The 21,415-nt window shown below is 39.5% G+C and overlaps 1 protein-coding gene across 3 annotated transcripts in view; it reads right to left on the reverse strand.

Moving 5' to 3' along the window:
• LOC127622967 (SLIT-ROBO Rho GTPase-activating protein 1-like) overlaps positions 1–21,415 on the reverse strand; it is a 134,255-nt gene that overhangs the window by 68,217 nt on the left and 44,623 nt on the right. For all 3 annotated transcript variants that reach the window (XM_052097179.1, XM_052097180.1, XM_052097181.1), the window contains exon 3: positions 8,255–8,417. In XM_052097179.1, coding sequence (XP_051953139.1) covers positions 8,255–8,417 — 163 coding nt within the window. The remainder of the gene's footprint in view (positions 1–8,254; positions 8,418–21,415) is intronic.

The following is a 21,415-nucleotide window of genomic DNA, read 5'->3' on the forward strand; positions in this document are numbered from 1 at the left end:
GGTTGTTGGTGCCAGACGGGCCGGTCTGAGTATTTCACAATCTGCTCAGTTACTGGGATTTTCACGCACAACCATTTCTAGAGTTTACAAAGAATGGTGTGAAAAGGGAAAAACATCCAGTATGCGGCAGTCCTGTGGGCGAAAATGCCTTGTTGATGCTAGAGGTCAGAGGAGAATGGGCCGACTGATTCAAGCTGACAGAAGAGCAACTTTGCCTGAAATAACCACTCGTTACAACCGAGGTATGCAGCAAAGCATTTCTGAAGCCACAACACCCACAACCTTGAGGCGGATGAGCTACAACAGCAGAAGACCCCACTGGGTACCACTCATCTCCACTACAAATAGGAAAAAGAGGCTACAATTTGCAAAAGCTCACCAAAATTGGACAGTTGAAGACTGGAAGACTGCCTGGTCTGATGAGTCTCGATTTCTGTTGAGACATTCAGATGGTAGAGTCAGAATTTGGCGTAAACAGAATGAGAACATGGATCCATCATGCCTTGTTACCACTGTGCAGGCTGGTGATGTAATGGTGTGGTGGATGTTTTCTTGGCACACTTTAGGCCCCTTAGTGCCAATTGGGCATCGTTTAAATGCCACGGCCTACCTGAGCATTGTTTCTGACCATGTCCATCCCTTTATGGCCACCATGTACCCATCCTCTGATGGCTACTTCCAGCAGGATAACGCACCATGTCACAAAGCTCGAATCATTTCAAATTGGTTTCTTGAACATGACAATGAGTTCACTGTACTAAAATGGCCCCCACAGTCACCAGATCTCAACCCAATAGAGCATCTTTGGGATGTGGTGGAACGGGAGCTTCGTGCCCTGGATGTGTATCCCACAAATCTCCATCAACTGCAAGATGCTATCCTATCAATATGGGCCAACATTTCTAAAGAATGCTTTCAGCACCTTGTTGAATCAATGCCACGTAGAATTAAGGCAGTTCTGAAGGCGAAAGGGGGTCAAACACAGTATTAGTATGGTGTTCCTAATAATCCTTTAGGTGAGTGTATAATATATATATATATATATATATATATATATATACATACATATATACATATACACACACACACACACACACACACACACACATGCATACATACATATATACACACACACACACACACATTTTTATTTATAAATAAATAACTTCAGACAAAGAAACAAACCAAAATTGCAATCCATAATAAATAAATTAATTGTCTTACTATACAATGAGCTATATGAGTTATTTCTAACTCAATGACACAGTACTGTATTTACATCATGGAACCAACTGTTAACACTGATGGTTTGCATGTTGCAGTTGTAACATTCACTTCAACTTTTAGCTTGTGTGGATTACCTGCGTGCAGCTGATCTTTCCATCTCGCAGGGCACTCTAGACTCTCACTAACCCAATTATATCTCTACTAATCTGATTCCACGTGCCATTCCTAACAATCAGTCAATATTCAAGGGGTCTATGAGCAAATCCTGCTACTACAGCTTGAGCATAGACTGGAGTCAATCTGGATAAACCAGAGGCCACAACTTCTTTAAACAAAACTATTTTCTCAATGTATGCATAAGGAAAACATTTATTTGGAAATCCAATCGTTGCATTTCTACTCTATTTCCTCAATTTCCTCGATTATTTTACTCAATCTTTCCACACAACCAAAACGATCTGAAAAGTGGGAGGTCACATTATATGCCATTTGGATATTAATGAATTAATGTCATGAACATTAATTAGGAAACAATGTTCAAACTTGGGCAAGGGCCAACATCGAATGTGGGGAGGGCCCCTATGGTTATAAAGGTTGCTATGCTCTTGCTAAAAACAAATTTTATGCATTTCTATCAATCAAAAACACCCTGTCAAACATTCTCAACTGTGCAAGCACTCTGATTTGACTCGAATTGCATCTGGAATGCAAGTGTAACACAGGTCACATGTGTTGTGTGGAGGTCAAGAGTTAAACTAATCCAGTTAATGTCTTCAAATACTCACATTGCGCTCTTCTACATTACCTCTGAAAGACAAACACAAGAGCCAACAGCTGTGTGTTTGTAAATGTGTTCATGTCAACACACACACACACACACACACACACACACACACACACACACATGCTAAGTAATTGTTCTTGACTCATTGTACAGTACAGGCAGTCGAGTAATGTAAGGTAAGGAGAATAGTAAGGAATAGTGTACATGATTGTGGAAAGGGAGTGGTTTGATGTAGGCTTATACAGGTGCAGTCAAAACCAGACTGATGGGAACGTGGTTACACGGTTAGGAAGAGCCTTGAAGTAATAGAATTTAACTGAATGGGCTGTCCAACAACAGATATCTGGAAATCTCTGGATGTCCTACAACAGATATCTGGAAATCTCTGGATATTTTACAACTGATATCTGGAAATGTCAAGATGTTCTACAACAGTTTTCTGGAAATCTTAATGTCCAACAACAGATATATGGAAAACTTGGGATGTCCTACTACACATATCTGGAAATCTATGGGATGTCCCACAACAGATTTACAGAAATCTCTAAATGTCCTACAAAAGACAGATGGAAATCTTGGGGTGTTCTACAACATATTTTTGGACAACTCCGGATGACCTACAACAGATATCTGGAAATCTTTGGGATGTCCGACAAATAAATATATATATACATACATACACTCACCTAAAGGATTATTAGGAACACCTGTTCAATTTCTCATTAATGCAATTATCTAATCAACCAATCACATGGCAGTTGCTTCAATGCATTTAGGGGTGTGGTCCTGGTCAAGACAATCTCCTCAACTCCAAACTGAATGTCAGAATGGGAAAGAAAGGTGATTTAAGCAATTTTGAGCGTGGCATGGTTGTTGGTGCCAGACGGGCCGGCCTGAGTATTTCAAAATATGGTCAGTTACTGGGATTTTCACGCACAACCATTTCTAGGGTTTACAAAGAATGGTGTGAAAAGGGAAAAACATCCAGTATGCGGCAGTCCTGTGGGCGAAAATGCCTTGTTGATGCTAGAGGTCAGAGGAGAATGGGCCGACTGATTCAAGCTTATAGAAGAGCAACTTTGCCTGAAATAACCACTCGTTACAACCGAAGTATGCAGCAAAGCATTTGTGAAGCCACAACACCCACAACCTTGAGGCGGATGGGCTACAACAGCAGAAGACCCCACCGGGTACCACTCATCTCCACTACAAATAGGAAAAAGAGACTACAATTTGCAAGAGCTCACCAAAATTGGACAGTTGAAGACTGGAAAAATGTTGCCTGGCCTGATGAGTCTCGATTTCTGTTGAGACATTCAGATGGTAGAGTCAGAATTTGGAGTAAACAGAATGAGAACATGGATCCATCATGCCTTGTTACCACTGTGCAGGCTGGTGGTGGTGGTGTAATGGTGTGGGGGATGTTTTCTTGGCACACTTTAGGCCCCTTAGTGCCAATTGGGCATCGTTTAAATGCCACGGCCTACCTGAGCATTGTTTCTGACCATGTCCATCCCTTTATGGCCACCATGTACCCATCCTCTGATGGCTACTTCCAGCAGGATAATGCACCATGTCACAAAGCTCGAATCATTTCAAATTGGTTTCTTGAACATGACAATGAGTTCACTGTACTAAAATGGCCCCCACAGTCACCAGATCTCAACCCAATAGAGCATCTTTGGGATGTGGTGGAACGGGAGCTTCGTGCCCTGGATGTGCATCCCACAAATCTCCATCAACTGCAAGATGCTATCCTATCAATATGGGCCAACATTTCTAAAGAATGCTTTCAGCACCTTGTTGAATCAATGCCACATAGAATTAAGGCAGTTCTGAAGACGAAAGGGGTCAAACACAGTATTAGTATGGTGTTCCTAATAATCCTTTAGGTGAGTGTATATATATATATATATATATATATATATATATATATATATATATATATATATATATATATATATATATATATAAATCTTGGCATTTCCAACAACAGATATCTGGAAATCTTTGGGATGCACTACAACAGATGATTTGGATAAGTGTCTACTGAGGTCTACTCACAGATTTGCTTAATTAAAGCACACCATTTCAAAGAACCCATTATTTTCCTGTAAATGCATTACGTGAGAACTCAGGCTTGCATATGGATGTTCCTGACTTTGCAACTTGGATGCTGGGCTTGTACATGTCAAGTAAGAAGTTGAGTCATAGTGGAACAACATATGGGAGTAACATTAAGGACTCCATAAATAACCATAACAAGCCTCTGGGTATACAGCATTACAGTACTGCATTAAAATTAATCAAGCTTTAAAACACTGGCAACCTCCAAGGCACGAACATGAGAGGGTTGACAGAAGCAGAGCCCATGCTGAAGCCAGTCAAAAACAATCCATGTCAAACAGTTGGGGTCACAGTGGTAGTAGACTTTACATTTACATTTATTCATTTGGCAGACATTTTTATTTGAAGCAACTTACAGTGCATTTTAGATCCAAGTATACATCTAGGTTTTCTTTGCTAGTGCCATGTTCTACCAGTTGTGCTGGAACTAAATAAAAGTGCTTACAGAAATCTAACAAATGTCATGCCTACAATAGCTTTACAGCATCACATATTATGATCAGGTCACCCACAGTGGAATTTATATTTATGCCAGTATTGTGTTTCAATTCATGCTTCAGTATTATTTAGTACTTATATCACTAGCTAAATAAAAGGGCATTTAATCTTGGAGGAAATTAACCTTGCTCAGAGAAAGGCTCTGGGGTTTATCAACTAGATAAATAAGGTGAGCATTGATAGGAAAATGAGTGGCATCCATTACAGGCCAATCACCACCTTTGGCCTGAGAAATAGAGTGCGTTCCAAGAATTCTAAATTTACCTTGTATTTTATAAATACACTCCAACTGTGTGAAAGCAAAAGTTGTATAAATAATGAAAACAAAATGCGTGTGATGTAATCGGTACGTCCATGATAGAATTCCTCATTGTAAATGCATCCTGGAAGCATGAGCTCCAGTGATGCTGAGCTCCATCAGTGGTGAGATGCTTGAATGCTGAATGGTTAATGTATATTACAACATACCTCTACAGATCCTTTACCCTTTAGACTTTCTTGCTTTTAACAAAACCTTCATTTCTAGAGATCAAATGTAATATTTGAAGAAAGCTAAATCAGCTAAATAAGTGTTAAATACACCCTGCATCACTACTGCCAACCAACACATGCTCAAAAACATGCATCAACACAGTGGCTGATTGTGGTCTGATTAAGTTGTACGTATGCAGGACAAAGCTGATCTATAACCACATTCTCTCTGTCATAGATCTGTCTTTGCAAAAATGTTATTAGTTATCAGACATATTGTTAACTATCAACTAACTCCTTGCGACTTCTTACAAACAGTGTGGGACAAAGTTGCATGCCCAAGTTTAATACTTAGGGTTATTATGGGTTAGATCAAATCCCTTTCCTCAAGAATAAGCAACAGTAATAGTGATGTTTGACTTCTAAGACTCTTGTCAAAGAAACATCCTCAAGGTCAGTCTCTTAGAAGCAGTGAGTGTCTCAGTGTGACACTTGCAGCTGTGCCTCGAAGGGTTGGGGAAACAGCAAAGGCTTCAATCTTCTGTGTGCGGGGCTCATTACTGAAATTATGTTGTGATCAAAGGAAGCAGGGTGCATGATTACAGGGAAGAGCAGTTATAACACCATGGGTGACTGACTGTCCCCCACAAACAACATATAGCGCTCTTAAGAGAAACAACCCACTGCTCTCTTCTGCCACTCTTGTGTCAACACATTGAGAAAGCAGAAAGCAAGACGTTAAGTGGAAGAAGTGGTCTTGTTATATAACTAGTCACATAAGAGCTGCATACCAATAGGGGTTTATGTAAACAGGGGCTATAGAGGGAGACATGCTCATTTGGGGATGTCAAATGGTCATTTACATATTTATATATACAGCTTACAAGATGCGTTTATGGACAACTTGCTTATATGCTGACTGACCCACCAGGTTTCTTTCATAGCAAAGTTGGTGTCATTACTCATAGTGTTACCATTTAAGTTTAAACTCTAAAGCCCAGGGCACCTCCTCCACTGTGATGTAGATGTATTTATTACCCTTGAATGCAAGGCCCTCATTCTTCTGAATACAGCTCTGAGGAGCACGGAGGACATCTGGTTCTTTGTCACAATGGAGTCTTTAACCCTGCTTACTGTAATGGGCACCTTCCCCTTGTGTTAGCAAGCAATAATGAGAGAAGGGTACCAGAACCAATGCTGGTACCAGAACCGATGCTGGTACCAGAACCAATGCTTGGTCAGGACACCTGCAAACCAACCCATGTTTCCACTGACATGTAAGCCAAACCAAGATGGATTAATTTTTTTTAGTTGTGAGAAAGCAATTTAATATCCAAAGTAACTTTGTTTGGTATTATTATGTCAAATGCTTCGATATAAGCTATATAAACAGAAAATGAATTCAATTCATAGTGATCAATTCATGCATACATTAGGACATTTGTAAATAATATCATTGGGCAATGGGCAGGGGACATAAAGTGGCTGGAGTGACTGTGCAGTGCATCAGAGAACGTGGAGTCTGTCAACTGAATGTGCATAGTGACTTGAAGCGCAGACACCTTTGAAAAGATGTGGTTTCAAAAACAACTTGGGGAGGACATCTCTCATTCTCCAATATTACTGGTACCTGGTTTTAAACAAACAGATTACAAGCAATATACCAGGTTCAAAACAAGTTAAGCTCAATCTACAATATTCGTAGAATAATGTTGATTACCGCAAACATTTTTTCAAATTGTACCTCCTTTTCTTTCATAAAAATAAAAATTGAGGTACAATAGAAGTAAATGGGGACAATTTTTGGAGGGTTTAAAAAGCATAAATGTGAAGCTTATAATATTATAAAAGCACTTACATTAATTCTGTTAAACTTTGTGTATTATTTGAGCTGCAAAGTTGTTCAAACCATAGTTTTTGTTTTTACGGTCATTTTAGGGTTTATACCATTACGTCGTCATGGCAAAGAAGCTGTAAAATTGGATAACTTTAATCAGAAATGTTAATAAGTGATTTCATCACAATAATATCATGCTAACATGCATCTTGTTTAAGTCTGGTAGATATACTTCTAAAACAAAATATTTTAATGTTTACAAGTTGGCCTCCATTCACTTCCATTGTAAATACTTCACTGTAACCCCAATTTTTGATTTTTCTTTTTAAAGAAAAAAGGGATAAGCCAAAATAACTTTTTTGTGGTAATCAACACTATGCCACAAATGCTGTAGATTGAACTTAACTTCTATTAAATCCAAAATATTCCTAGGGGTCATTGCAGAGCTGATTACTTTCAGCCCAGAACCACATTGTCTTTGGCGGTAAGGTCCGGAAAAGGGCCAGACTGGCCAAAAGCAGTGGCAGTGTCAGTGGAAAAGGGGTAACAGAAGACCCCTGTTTATCTCCTAAATTCAAGCCTTTTAATTTGCTGTTGTGGTCAAATCATAGGAATTGCATGCATGGCAGCACATAATCTGTTTGGGAGTTGTCCCCTCATCTGTGGCCTGTGTCGCAGGGACTGCCACGTCGTCTCAGTCATGGGGCCACAGACATCAAACGAGAGGCAGGAGGCCATGATTAGAGCTCGGGCCAAAGGAACTTTTCAGAACAGAACCACAGCCTAGAAGCAGGACCCACACTGTAAATCTGACAAGCAAATACAGGCACCCAAACAACCGCATACCACAAAAAACATCTTATGCCCCACATCTGGCTTTAACAAGAACTAAGTGCAAACAGGTATACTTTGAATGAGGAGAACATTGTCTTTGTCTCTTGAGCATAACAATTTTACTATTTATTTCTAAAATTGTTCACTATTTCTGCTACATCTATACAATCAATACTCAATGTTTCTAGAAGATTCCACTCTTTGAGTAGTATAATAGAAACTACCTGAAACAAATCTGAAAAAAAAAAAAAACGAGGAATATCTAGGGCCTATCCAACAAGATCAGATAAAAAATGAAGTGAACTCTAGCTCAAGGAAATGCTTTATTGCGATTAAATAGCCAAATATATATTTAAGGAGTTATACATCATATTACGTACTAAGTAGTAGTAGTCACAACTGTGGCAGCTGTAGCTTTACGATTTGCATGACAGGACAAATTAGTAGTAATAAAGTAAAAGGAAAACAGTTCTGACCTTTTTCAGAAGGCGTGTAGAGTCTTCACTAATCTGCATGAAGCGCATGATAACGTTGTTCAAATAAATATCGCTCAGAGTCGCATGATCTTTGCTCTCCCTTCGGACCTGGTTCAACAACAGGTACCAGCAGTTCACTGGGGACAAGAGATTCTGGTCCTTCCTGTATAAGAAAGATAGAAAAAGAAAGAATGATCAAACACAATGAAAGGCTCCTCTCTGAAAGCTGTCAAGCCCATCTGTGCTGCTCAACTCACACTTTAAAAGCTATGTACTTGGATCACACGCATTACCATCCCTCTCATCTCTTCCCTTGACGATAGGTGACCTATTTTGGCATGCATGATTTGTAGATACTTTGTAGCATGCATGCAGTGGTCTGCAATGCCAGTGAGGCAACAGAACCATGATTTGGGCCTAAAAGTAATCTGGAGCCTCATTAACATTTCTGGAACATGTAGGAGTTTCAGAAAGATTCTGAGTCAGAGCCGAAATTATCCTATTTCGGAGCTCTTTCGAGATCCTAACGAAACTGCAGTATGGCAGTCATTTCAAAATGTAAAATAAGACAGAATGAACTAGATTATTTACAGTTGAAATCAGAAGTTTACAAACACTTGGGTTGAGTCATTAAAACTCATTTTTAACCAATCCACAGATTTCATATTAGCAAACTATAGTTTTGGCACAACACAAGTAATTTTTCTAACAATCATTTACAGACAGGTTGCTTCACTTTTAATTGACTATAATCACAATTCCAGTGGGTCAGAAGTTTATATTCACCAAGTTAACTGTGCCTTTAACCACATTGGATAATTCCAGAAATGATGTAAATTAGATTCTGATAGGCTAATTGGAGTCAATTGGTGGTGTACCTGTTGATATATTTTAAGGCCTACCTTCAAACTCAGTGCCTTGCTTGATACCATGGGAAAATCAAAAGAAATCAGACAAATATATATATATATATATATATATATATATATATATATATATATATATATATATATATATATATATATATATATATTTATATTAGTGGACCTCCACAAGTCTGATTCATCCTTGGGAGCAATTTCCAAATGCCTTAAGGTACCACGTTCATCTGTACAAACAAACGCAAGTTCAAACACTGTGGGACCACACAGCCGTCATATTGCTCAGGAATGAGATGTCTCCTAGAGATGAAAATAATTTGGTGCAAAAAGTGCAAATCAATCTCAAAACAACAGCAAAGGACCTTGTGAAGATGCTTGAGAAAACAGGTAGACAAGTATCTATATCCACAGTAAAACGAGTACTATATCGAAATAACCTGAAAGGCTGCTCAGCAAGGAAGAATCCACTGCTCTGGCCATAATAACATTTTGGCCATAATGACCATCATTATGTTTGGAGGACAAAGGGTGAGGATTGCAAGCTGAAGAACATAAACCATGAAGCATCATGTTGTGGGGGTGCTATGCTGTAGGAGGGACTGATGCACTTCACAAAATAGAGGAAGGAAAATTAGGTGGATATATATTGAAGCATCTTCTCAAGACATCAGCCAGGAAGTTAAAGCTTGGTCGCAAATGGGACTTCCAAATGGACAATGACCCCAAGCATACCTCCAAAGTTGTGGAAAAATGGCTTAAGGACAACAAAGTCAAGGTATTGGAGTTGCCATCACAAAGCCCTGACCTCAATCCGATAGAACATTTGTGGGCAGAATTAAAAAAGCATGTGCAAGCAAGAAGCCCTACAAACCTGACTCATTTACACCAGTTCTGTCTGGAGGAATGGGCCAAAATCCCAGCAACTTATTTTGAGAAGCTTGTGGAAGTCTACCCAAAAAGTTTGACTAGGGCTGGGTATAGAGTTCGATTTTAGGCACCGACCGAATTGCCTCTATACAATCGATGTCCATCAAATGTCTTGTCCTTCAGTACCAAATTTCGATACCTAAGGGGTTAATCTCATCAACTTCAGTGATAAGCATGTAGCATGCTAGTTGTGCGCAAATCTAAAAGTGCTGGTGATTGGCTGTGGTTAGGCATCAACCAAAATCACTAGTTTATGCCGGTTACGCCCAGAGATGCGGCTCACACGTGAGGCAGTAGTGTGTATGCGTCCCAACCCCCTTAGATGTAAAAGAACTAATGACGAATGCAGCGGTGCTATGACTGGGACTCCGACAGGTAAGGTTAACGTTTAGCAAACAAACAAAATCAGCAAACACAAGTACACAATCTAGTAGGGGTACATGCTTGTGTACTTGTTAAATTAACGTTTCTGTGCATGGTGACATAGTCCTATAAAATGGGACCTACTTAACGTTAGATATTTTTTGGATAGATAGCTAGCTAAATCGATGCTAAATGTTGACAGTAACTGATCAAGTTTAACTCACATTAAACTAGTTATCTTGTTAAACTGTGTTTATCCTTAGGGTTGGCTGAATTAACAGTTTAGCTCTCTTGTTTTTTTTCTTCCTCTTCACATTAATGTTATAACCTCTGCCCCTGCCGACCCTTGCATGAGGAGACCATCAAGTGTCAATCCATTCACACTGGCAGAAAAAGGAAAAATGATGAAGGAAAGGCAAGATGAGTGCCACAGGGCAGTAACAAACTTCATTGGTAAAGGTTTGCTGCCTTTTTCTACAGTGGAGGTAAGTAAGCTGTGTGATGTTGTTGTAACTTTACCGTTAAGGTTGTTGGCCTGGTGTCTATGTAATCTCTTAACCTAGATAATGTCTTTTTTACCTTTTTATAGTAAGCAACAATGATAAAACAATGCAATTTTTATGTTTTCATGGGCTTGGCTGTCTCCTGAAAAAGCAGACATGCTAATTTTTTGAAGAAGAACTGCTGAGTGATTTAAAGATCTTATGTATGTAGTAGTGAGCCTCAAATACTGACTTGAAACAGTTCATTTTGCACTGAAAAATATATTAACTTCATTAAACTCTTTGCACTGAATTATTGTGTTGGTTACGCTTCGTTCCTTTGTGCTTTTTTGTTCCTTTGTTGGAGCTGCAGTGGCTCAGGAGTAGTCTGTAAAAACTAAAACCAACGTTTTTTTTTGGAGGTAATAAGTAATGTTTGTAATCATGTTAAAACAGATTTCATAAAATTGGTATAGAAAAAAGTATCGTTTAGGAATCGGTATTGAATTAAAGATATCGGTATCGAACATTTTTTAATGATACCGAGCCGCCTTACGTTTAACCCAAGTTAAACAATTTAAAGGCAATTCTACCAAATACCATCAAAGTGTATGTAAACTTCTGACACACTGGGGATGTGATGAAAGATATTAAAGCTGAAAGATATTAAAGCTGAAATAAATCATTCTCAACTATTATTCTGACATTTCACATTCTTAAAATAGTGATCCTAACTGTCCTAAGACAGGGAAAGTTTTCTACGATTAAATGTCAGGAATTGTGAAAAACTGAGTTTAATATATTGAGTTTGGCTAAGGTGTATGTAAACTTCTGACTTCAACTGGATTTTCACATTTTTAACAATGTATCTTCCGCCATAATGCTGGGGTGTTGTGATTACTTGCCATGACAATGCTATTCAGTTGCTTGGTGGGTGTTTACTGGCCACCCTAAGGCCACGTCCACACTATGTTTTCAGTTGAAAACTGTTTTTTTTTTTTTTTTTTTGCCAAATTCATCCTCTTCCCATGTATAAAGAGCTTGTGTTTTCGGTGCAGGAAAATTGTGTAGCAAAATCAACCGAAACAATTTATTGTAGATGTGGCCTAAATCTCTATGATGTTCTGTTCCCTAGATATGGCTCAGGTCCCTCCTTCAATGAGAGTACATCCAGTTTTTCTGGAATGTTATATCACAATATTAACTATTTTTGCCATAGCTAGCAAAAATGGGAACCAGTGGATTTCCTACTCTCTAAATCGCGACCATAGAATGAATGTTTTTGTTTTGTAATCAGAATGTAACACCTTTTTAATATAAACTAAACCTACATCCACAAATTGTGCATTGGAGGAGATGAGATTTGCAGTTTTGGATGGCAGGAAACACTGTATATGGAAGTCATTTTCAACTTTGTTTCCTACTAGCCCAGCACACAAAACAGACAATGCATGTCATCGCTGTAGGTGAAGGCCTGTGGCCTTCCAACAAAACACACCTATGACTTAAGTTTAAAGTGACAAATACATCTGTATCCACAGAAGATGAGCTTAAACATTTAATTTACAACCTTCATTCAACAAAAACAGGAAACAAACTTTCAGTTGACTACATCCATAAGTCTCTTAGATGAAAGACATTCCTCGGAGTAACAGCATGTTTCAAAAGCCAGAGTTGAAGAATCACTCATCTATGCCAGAATGGATCAAATGGATAATGTAATTGAGCTAAAAGCATGGAGATGCATGGTCGCAATATGAACATGGTGTTCAAGAAAGGGGGATTTAGATTTCAGGGAGAATTATGGAAGCCTGTGCATTTCTGTAAATCTGCAATAAATGTAAATCATTTCCCAAGACTGTCTCAGGCTCTTAAGTGTGCTTTCTGCGTGAAGTGTGTACTATATTTTATGAACATGAAGGAGTCAAGCTGCATCGGGCAGCTGAAGTGTGCATGTGATTTGGATTCACGAAGTAGCAAAAATAGCTTTTGCCTCCCCAGTGCTGAAATACATAAATAACAAGGTAGCATCATTAAAGTCTCATGGCCAATACCTACCTTGCATTGAGGGTTCTAAGAATGCAAAAGCATTCTTGGGTGATAGTCGACTTCACAAACCATCATAAATGGAAATGGTGTGATAATGTTTTGAATTGACTAATATCTTTTACCAATGTCTGTTACATTACATCAGAAAAAATACTTGAGTCCAGTGTGCCAGGGAAGAAGGCGAACGCAGGGCAGGACAAATTCAGACAAAATCAGCGGTCATAATAACGCAATCAACCAAAAACTTGGCATTTCACAGAATTTGATGAACATTTTGGATTAAATGAATCAAAAGCCATCATAAATGATTGCAAATGTTAGTTCATGCTGTGGCATAATTAACTTTCTAATAAAATAATGAGCAGATGCATTTTGGATTGGAGAGTTATATGTGTCAGCGGGACACATGCATGGGGCTATATTATTTAAAAAATGTTTTGGATTTTGAGAAGAGAAACAAACATGTTGAAAAGGCCACGTGAGACAAACAAGTCAGCTAAAATAACTCTGAAATTCAGAACTAACGACTAAATGAAATCAGAATGACTCAGAACAGCAGCTGTTCAGTAATGGAAAATGTTTTTGAATTAATCTGATTAGACACTTTATGATGAAAACTGGATTAAACCATAAAACAAAGAATATATACACTACCGGTCAAAAGTTTAGGGTCACTTATTCTTTATTATTTTTCACATTTAAGGATAATAATAAAGTCATCAAAACTATGGAAGAACAGAAATTGACCTATTGGAATTATGTTGTGACAAAAAAATCCAAAATATATCAAAACTATGTTATATTTTAGCATCTTCAAAGTAATCACCCTTTGCATAGAATTTGCAGAAACATACGCTTGACATTTTCTCAACCAACTTCTTGAGGTATAACCCTGGGATGCTTTTTAAACAGTATTGAAGGAGATCCCATCTATGTTGGGCACTTATTAGCTTCTTTTCTTTATTATTTGGTCCAAGTCATCAATTTCAAAAACGTATTTTGTTTTTAATAAAATGTTAATTTTGTAATGAAATAAACTAATATGGTGGCACAATTATATTTTTGTCTACAAAACTAATTTCAAACATACCAAATCAAAAGGTTTTTAAGATCATGAGAAACTTTTCAGACAATATATATCAAAGAAGCTCGCTGGCAGCCAAAAGTTTGGAATAATGTACAGATTTAGCGGTTTCGGAAGGAAATTGGTACTTTAATTCACCAAAGTGGCATTCAACTGATCACAAAGTATATTCAGGACATTACTGATGTAAAAGACAGCACCATCACTATTTGAAAAAAAGTTTTATATTATTTTAAATAAAGCTTAACATTGTCTTTGTGTTTGTTTTTGAGTTGCCACAGTATACAATAGACTGGCATGTCTCATGGCCAATATTAGGACAAAAACAGCAAAAAAAAAAAAGAAACCGCTTTCTCTAGAAACTCATCAGTCAATCATTGTTTTGAAGAATTAAGGCTATACAATGCTTGAAATCGAAGATTTCATACAAAGGTGTACACTACAATCTTCAAAGTCAAAGGACAACTGGCTCTAACAAGGACAGAAAGAGATGTGGAATGTCAGATGTACAACTAAACAAGAGGATAAATACATCAGAGTCTCTAGTTTGAGAAATAGACATCTCACATGTCCTCAGCTGACAGCTTCATTGAATTCTACCCGCTTAACACCAGTTTCATGAACAACAGTAAAGAGAAGACTCAGGAGTTCAGGCCTTATGGGAAGAATTGCAAAGAAAAAGCCACTTTTGAAACAGAAGAACAAAAAGAAAAGGTTGGAGTGGGCAAATAAACATAGACATTGGACAACAGATAATTAGAAAAGACTGTTATGGATCTTAACCCCATTGAGCTTTTGTGGGATCAACTAGAATATAAGGTGTGTGAGAAGTGTAAATAAAATAAAAAATATCACATGTACATAAGTATTCACAGCCTTGGCCATAACACTCAAAATTGAGCTCAGGTGCATCCTGTTTCCACTGATCATCCTTGAGATGTTTTTACAACTTGATTGGAGTCCACCTGTGGTAAATTCAGTTGATTGGACATGATTTGGAAAGGCACACACACCTGTCTATATAAGGTCCCACAGTTAACAGTGCATGTCAGAGCACAAACCAAGCCATGAAGTCCAAGGAATTGTCTGTAGGATTGTATCGAGGCAGAGATCTGGGGAAGGGTACAAAAATATGTCTGCAGCATTGAAGATCCCAATTAGCACAGTGGCCTCCATCAGTAAATGGAAGTTTGGAAGCACCAGCACTCTTCCTAGAGCTGGCCGCCTGGCCAAACTGAGCAATCGGGGGAGAAGGGCCTTAGTCAGGGAGGTGACCAAGAACCCGATGGTCACTCTGACAGAGCTCCAGCATTTCTCTGTGGAGAGAGGAGAACCTTCCAGAAGAACAACCATCTCTGCACCAATCAGGCCTGTATGGTAGAGTGGCCAGACGGAAGCTGCCACTCAGTAAAAGGCACATGACAGCCGACCTGGAGTTTGCCAAAAGGCACCTGAAGGACTCTCAGACCATGAGAAAACAAATGATCTGGTCTGATGAAACAAAGATTGAACTATTTGGCCTGAATGGCAAGCGTCATGTCTGGAGGAAACCAGGCACTGCTCATCACCTGGCCAATACCATCCCTACAGTGGGGGTGTTTTTCAGCGGCAGCAACTGGGAGACTAGTCAGGATCGAGGGAAAGATGAATGCAACAATGTAGAGAGACATCCTTGATGAAAACCTACTCCAGAGCGCTCTGGACCTCAGACTGGGGCGAAGGTTCATCTTCCAACAGGACAACGACCCCAAGCACACAGCCAAGATAACAAAGGAGTGGCTACGGGACAACTCTGTGAATGTCCTTGAGTGGCCCAGCCAGAGCCCAGATTTGAACCCGATTGAACCTCTCTGGAGAGATCTGAAAATGGGTGTGCACTGACGCTCCCCATCCAACCTGATGGAGCTTGAGAGGTCCTGCAAAGAAGAATGGGAGAAACGGCCCAAAAATAGGTGTGCCAAGCTTGTAGCATCATACACAAAAAGACTTGAGGCTGTAATTGGTGCCAAAGATGCTTCAACAAAGTATTGAGCAAAGGCTGTGATTACTTATGTACATGTGATTTTCGTTTTTTATTTTTAATACATTTGAAAAGATTTCAATTGTTTGTAGAATTTTGAGGAAAATAATGAATTTAATAAATTTTGGAATAAGGCTGAAACATAACAAAATGTGGAAAAAGTGAAGCACTGTGAATACTTTCCGTATGCACTGTATATATATACACACACACACACACACACACACACACACACACACACACACACACACACACACACAGTAACTCAAAAAAGTGAGTACACCCATCACATTTTTGTAAATATTTGATTATATCTTTTCTTGTGACAACACTGAAGAAATGACACTTTGCTACAATGTAAAGTAGTGAGCGTAACAGTGTAAATTTGCTGTCCCCTCAAAATAACTAAACACCCAGCCATTAATGTCTAAACTGCTGGCAACAAAAGTGAGTACACCCACTCTCCAAATTGGGCCCAATTAGCTATTTTCCCTCCCCGATGGCATGTGACTCGTTAGTGTTACAAGGTCTCAGGTGTGAATGGGGAGCAGGTGTGTTAAATTTGGTGTCATCGCTCTCACACTCCCTCAAACTGGTCACTGGAAGTCCAACATGGCACCTCATGGCAAAGAACTCTGAGGATCTGAAAAAAGAATTGTTGCTCCACATAAAAATAGCCTAGTCTATAAGAAGACTGCCAAGACCCTGACACTGAGCTGCAGCATGGTGGCCAAGACCATACAGCGATTTAACAGGACAGGTTCCACTCAGAACAGGCCTTGCAAAGAAGTTAAGTGCACGTGCTCAGCGTCATATCCAGAGGTTGTCTTTGGGAAATAGACGTATGAGTGCTGCCAGCATTGCTGCAGAGGTTGAAGGGGTGGGGGGGGCCAGCCTGTCAGTGCTCAGACCATACGCCGCACACTGCATCAAATTGGTCTGCATGGCTGTTGTCCCAGAAGGAAGTCTCTTCTAAAGATGATGCCCAAGAAAGCCCGCAAACAGTTTGCTGAAGACAAGCAGACTAAAATAAACTTATTTGGTTCAGATGGTGTCAAGCGTGTGTGGCGGAAACCAGGTGAGGAGTACAAAGACAAGTCTGTCTTGCCTACAGTCAAGCATGGTGGTGGAAGTGTCATAGTCTGGGGCTGCACGAGTGCTGCCGGCACTGGGGAGCTACAGTTCATTGAGGGAACCATGAATGCCAACATGTACTGTGACATAATGTGGCAGAGCATGATCCCCTCCCTTTGGAGACTGGGCCGCAGGGCAGTATTCCAGCATGATAACGACCCCTAACACACCTCCAAGACGACCACTGCCTTGCTAAAGAAGCTGAGGGTGATGGTGATGGACTGGCCAAGCATGTCTCCAGACCTAAACCCTATTGAGCATCTGTGGGGCATCCTCAAACAGAAGGTGGAGGAGCACAAGGTCTCTAACATCCACCAGCTCTGTGATGTTGTCATGGAGGAGTGGAATAGAACTCCAGTGGCAACCTGTGAAGCTCTGGTGCCCTCCATGCCCAAGAGGGTTAAAGCAGTGCTGGAAAATAGTGGTGGCCACACAAAATATTTACAATTTGGGCCCAATCTGGACATTTTCACTTAGGGGTGTAGTCAATTTTGTTGCCAGCAGTTTAGACATTAATGGCTGTGTGTTGAGTTATTTTGAGGGGACAGCAAATTTACAAGCTGTACACTCACTACTTTACGTTGTAGCAAAGTGTAATTTTTTCAGTGTTGTCACATGAAAAGATATAATCAAATATTTACAAAAATGTGAGGGGTGTACTCACTTTTGTGAGATACCGTGTATGTATGTATGTATGTATGTATGTATATATACACACACATACACATACACCTAATGGATTATTAGGAACACCTGTTCAATTTCTCATTAATGCAATTATCTAATCAACCAATCACATGGCAGTTGCTTCAATGCATTTAGGGGTGTGGTCCTGGTCAAGACAATCTCCTGAACTCCAAACTGAATGTCAGAATGGGAAAGAAAGGTGATTTAAGCAATTTTGAGCGTGGCATGGTTGTTGGTGCCAGACGGGCCGGCCTGAGTATTTCAAAATATGGTCAGTTACTGGGATTTTCACGCACAACCATTTCTAGGGTTTACAAAGAATGGTGTGAAAAGGGAAAAACATCCAGTATGCGGCAGTCCTGTGGGCGAAAATGCCTTGTTGATGCTAGAGGTCAGAGGAGAATGGGCCGACTGATTCAAGCTGATTGAAGAGCAACTTTGCCTGAAATAACCACTCGTTACAACCGAGGTATGCAGCAAAGCATTTGTGAAGCCACAACACGCACAACCTTGAGGCGGATGGGCTACAACAGCAGAAGACCCCACCGTGTACCACTCATCTCCACTACAAATTGGAAAAAGAGGCTACAATTTGCAAGAGCTCACCAAAATTGGACAGTTGAAGACTGGAAACATTTTGCCTGATCTGATGAGTCTCGATTTCTGTTGAGACATTCAGATGGTAGAGTCAGAATTTGGCGTAAACAGAATGAGAACATGGATCCATCATGCCTTGTTACCACTGTGCAGGCTGCTGGTGGTGGTGTAATGGTGTGGGGGATGTTTTCTTGGCACACTTTAGGCCCCTTAGTGCCAATTGGGCATCGTTTAAATGCCACGGCCTACCTGAGCATTGTTTCTGACCATGTCCATCCCTTTATGGCCACCATGTACCCATCCTCTGATGGCTACTTCCAGCAGGATAATGAACCATGTCACAAAGCTCGAATCATTTCAAATTGGTTTCTTGAACATGACAATGAGTTCACTGTACTAAAATGGCCCCCACAGTCACCAGATCTCAACCCAATAGAGCATCTTTGGGATGTGGTGGAATGGGAGCTTCGTGCCCTGGATGTGCATCCCACAAATCTCCATCAACTGCAAGATGCTATCCTATCAATATGGGCCAACATTTCTAAAGAATGCTTTCAGCACCTTGTTGAATCAATGCCACGTAGAATTAAGGCAGTTCTGAAGGCAAAAGGGGGTTAAACACAGTATTAGTATGGTATTCCTAATAATCCTTTAGGTGAGTGTGTGTGTGTGTGTATATATATATTTAGAAAAAATAAAACCGATTTCAAAGGGCCTAGATAAAGAAGCAATCTGGGGACTACTATTTACAAACAAAACTAGGTTTAACTGGAGTGAGAGAGTAGCGGGTCCAGGAAGTAGGAAACTGTCCATGGTGTCCTTGAGGCCAGCAGGAAGCCCAGAGTTTTACATGTTTCTATGGGCTCAAGAATAGACATTCAGTCAATTTGGGGTGATCAACAAATGTTATAATGGTAGCATCATAGGCAGCAATCACAAGGCATGAGTTCATTTGAAAAGCACATGACATGACTAATTGGGACTGATATAAAAGACAGATCTGGACCAACTGGACCATTCAAGGCTGCAGTAAATCAGTGCTACTTATCAGACAAGATCAAATAACAATTGGCCTCCAACTGCCCATCTGTCTCTCCAAAGGGCAACTGAGTGGCCAAGTTCTATGCTCTAATGCACAGCAGTACACATGCTGGCGCAAAGCAGAATGTGATTGTAAATCTTCTGAACAAGTTGAGGAGGAACCAGCTAGTGAAGAATGCTGAAAATCCGGGCAGAGTAGGATCTACATAATTTACAGGCATAGCCACGGGAAGTAGGGGTGCTGAGGGTTCTGCAGCACCCCCTGTCAGCATTCCAGCCCACCCTGTTAAGTGCTGTCAAAATAATACGTTATTTGAAAACCATCATGCTCTTTGTTAATCTCGTTAACAAAAATAATGGAGACATTTTTAGGGGTATTTTTATTTCATTAACGATAAAGAGAATATTATGACATAATTCAATTATTTTTAATTATACTTTTTCGAAAATGTGAGAAAAAAATAATACTGCAAGACATTAACAGTGCACTAACAATGTTTTCAAAAAGAAAAATCAAGAAAGAATCTTTTCAATAATTCAATAATAGTATTGGGGATTTCCCCGCTTGAGCTCAGTGAACTGAGCTGATGCCACAATCACATGTCTAAAACACGGAAAATGAAGGACAGTCCCTAAAATGATTAACACCATTACCACTTAAAGATAATACTAATACTTTATACTTTTTGTTTTCTATTTCAGGAGCGCAGTACATTTTTTATAGCGGTTTAATAGCGTTATTGTGTATGTGATTTTCCCACTATACTGAGTGCACTCCCAGAAATTTTGAATTCTGTTTCCATTGTGTTGACATATTGTTGGACTCCATCTTATGATCTTTGTTTTCCCAGTCTGTTCCACACATGTGCACTCTTCATACACCCATCAGAACACAGCTTGTTTATATGAGCACATTAAGACGCATATTCCAGTGTGTTAAACCACTTTCTCTTAATCCCGTAAACAGCGTAAGGAAATCAGCATTCTTCTTTACACAATGTTTCAGATTGCCAATTTCTGCTAAAACCCTGGAATAAACAGTTTTCTTAAGTGAACGTTAATGTGGTCATTGACACCGCAGCCAAGCAGAACTACTGTGTGCTGTACAGTAGCAGAGCTTTTAATCAACATCTAAAAATACTTAAGTGTATAGAGAAATACTTGTAATGGAGAGAAGGCATCAAAAACACCTTTGTCAAATCAAATGTATGGAGACAAAACAGAAAGAGGAAACTGGCCTATAATCTTAATTGTAGCATTTAAACAAAACAAGCTCAAAAGAAAAGATTGCTTTTTACTTGGTTATTAGGATGTAGGCTACATGAGTCTCACTGTCACTGGATGTGCACCAAGCCTTAAATACCATACATTTTTACGGTTGGATTATGGTTTGACAGTGTTCCCTTCCACGGTGTTAGCAGGTCTTTATAGCTACATTAGTGACTGCTACACAAATGAATTACACTTGGTTACCCTACCCACAAAATCATTTAGAGCTCATGATCACCCAACAAATAGGTCAACAAAAGTGTAAATATAAATAAAACTACTTTCAATACAGTAAACATCAACACTGTAGCCAGATTTACTTAATTCTGTGTTGGTTTAAACATCATGCATATCGCAAACATTGTATTGACAGCTCATTGATTTTTAAGAGCCGTGTAGGAGGGTTTGACAACCAACAAGGTCATCAACTGAACTGATCATGCTGGCAAAATCTGTAATATTTTGAAACCAAACTGAACTTATTGTGGCAGTTGGAATCTCTGATGCTTTATATGCGTTAAATAGAGGAATGGGGCAATAGCCGTATTGTAAGGGTCCTCAATTTATTTAGGCCAAGCAACCCTTGATGGATAGAAAGATGAAAAATGGACCTGCACCATATTACGT

This window comes from Xyrauchen texanus, chromosome 29, assembly GCF_025860055.1.
Source record: "Xyrauchen texanus isolate HMW12.3.18 chromosome 29, RBS_HiC_50CHRs, whole genome shotgun sequence".
NCBI classification, from domain to species: Eukaryota; Metazoa; Chordata; class Actinopteri; order Cypriniformes; family Catostomidae; genus Xyrauchen; species Xyrauchen texanus.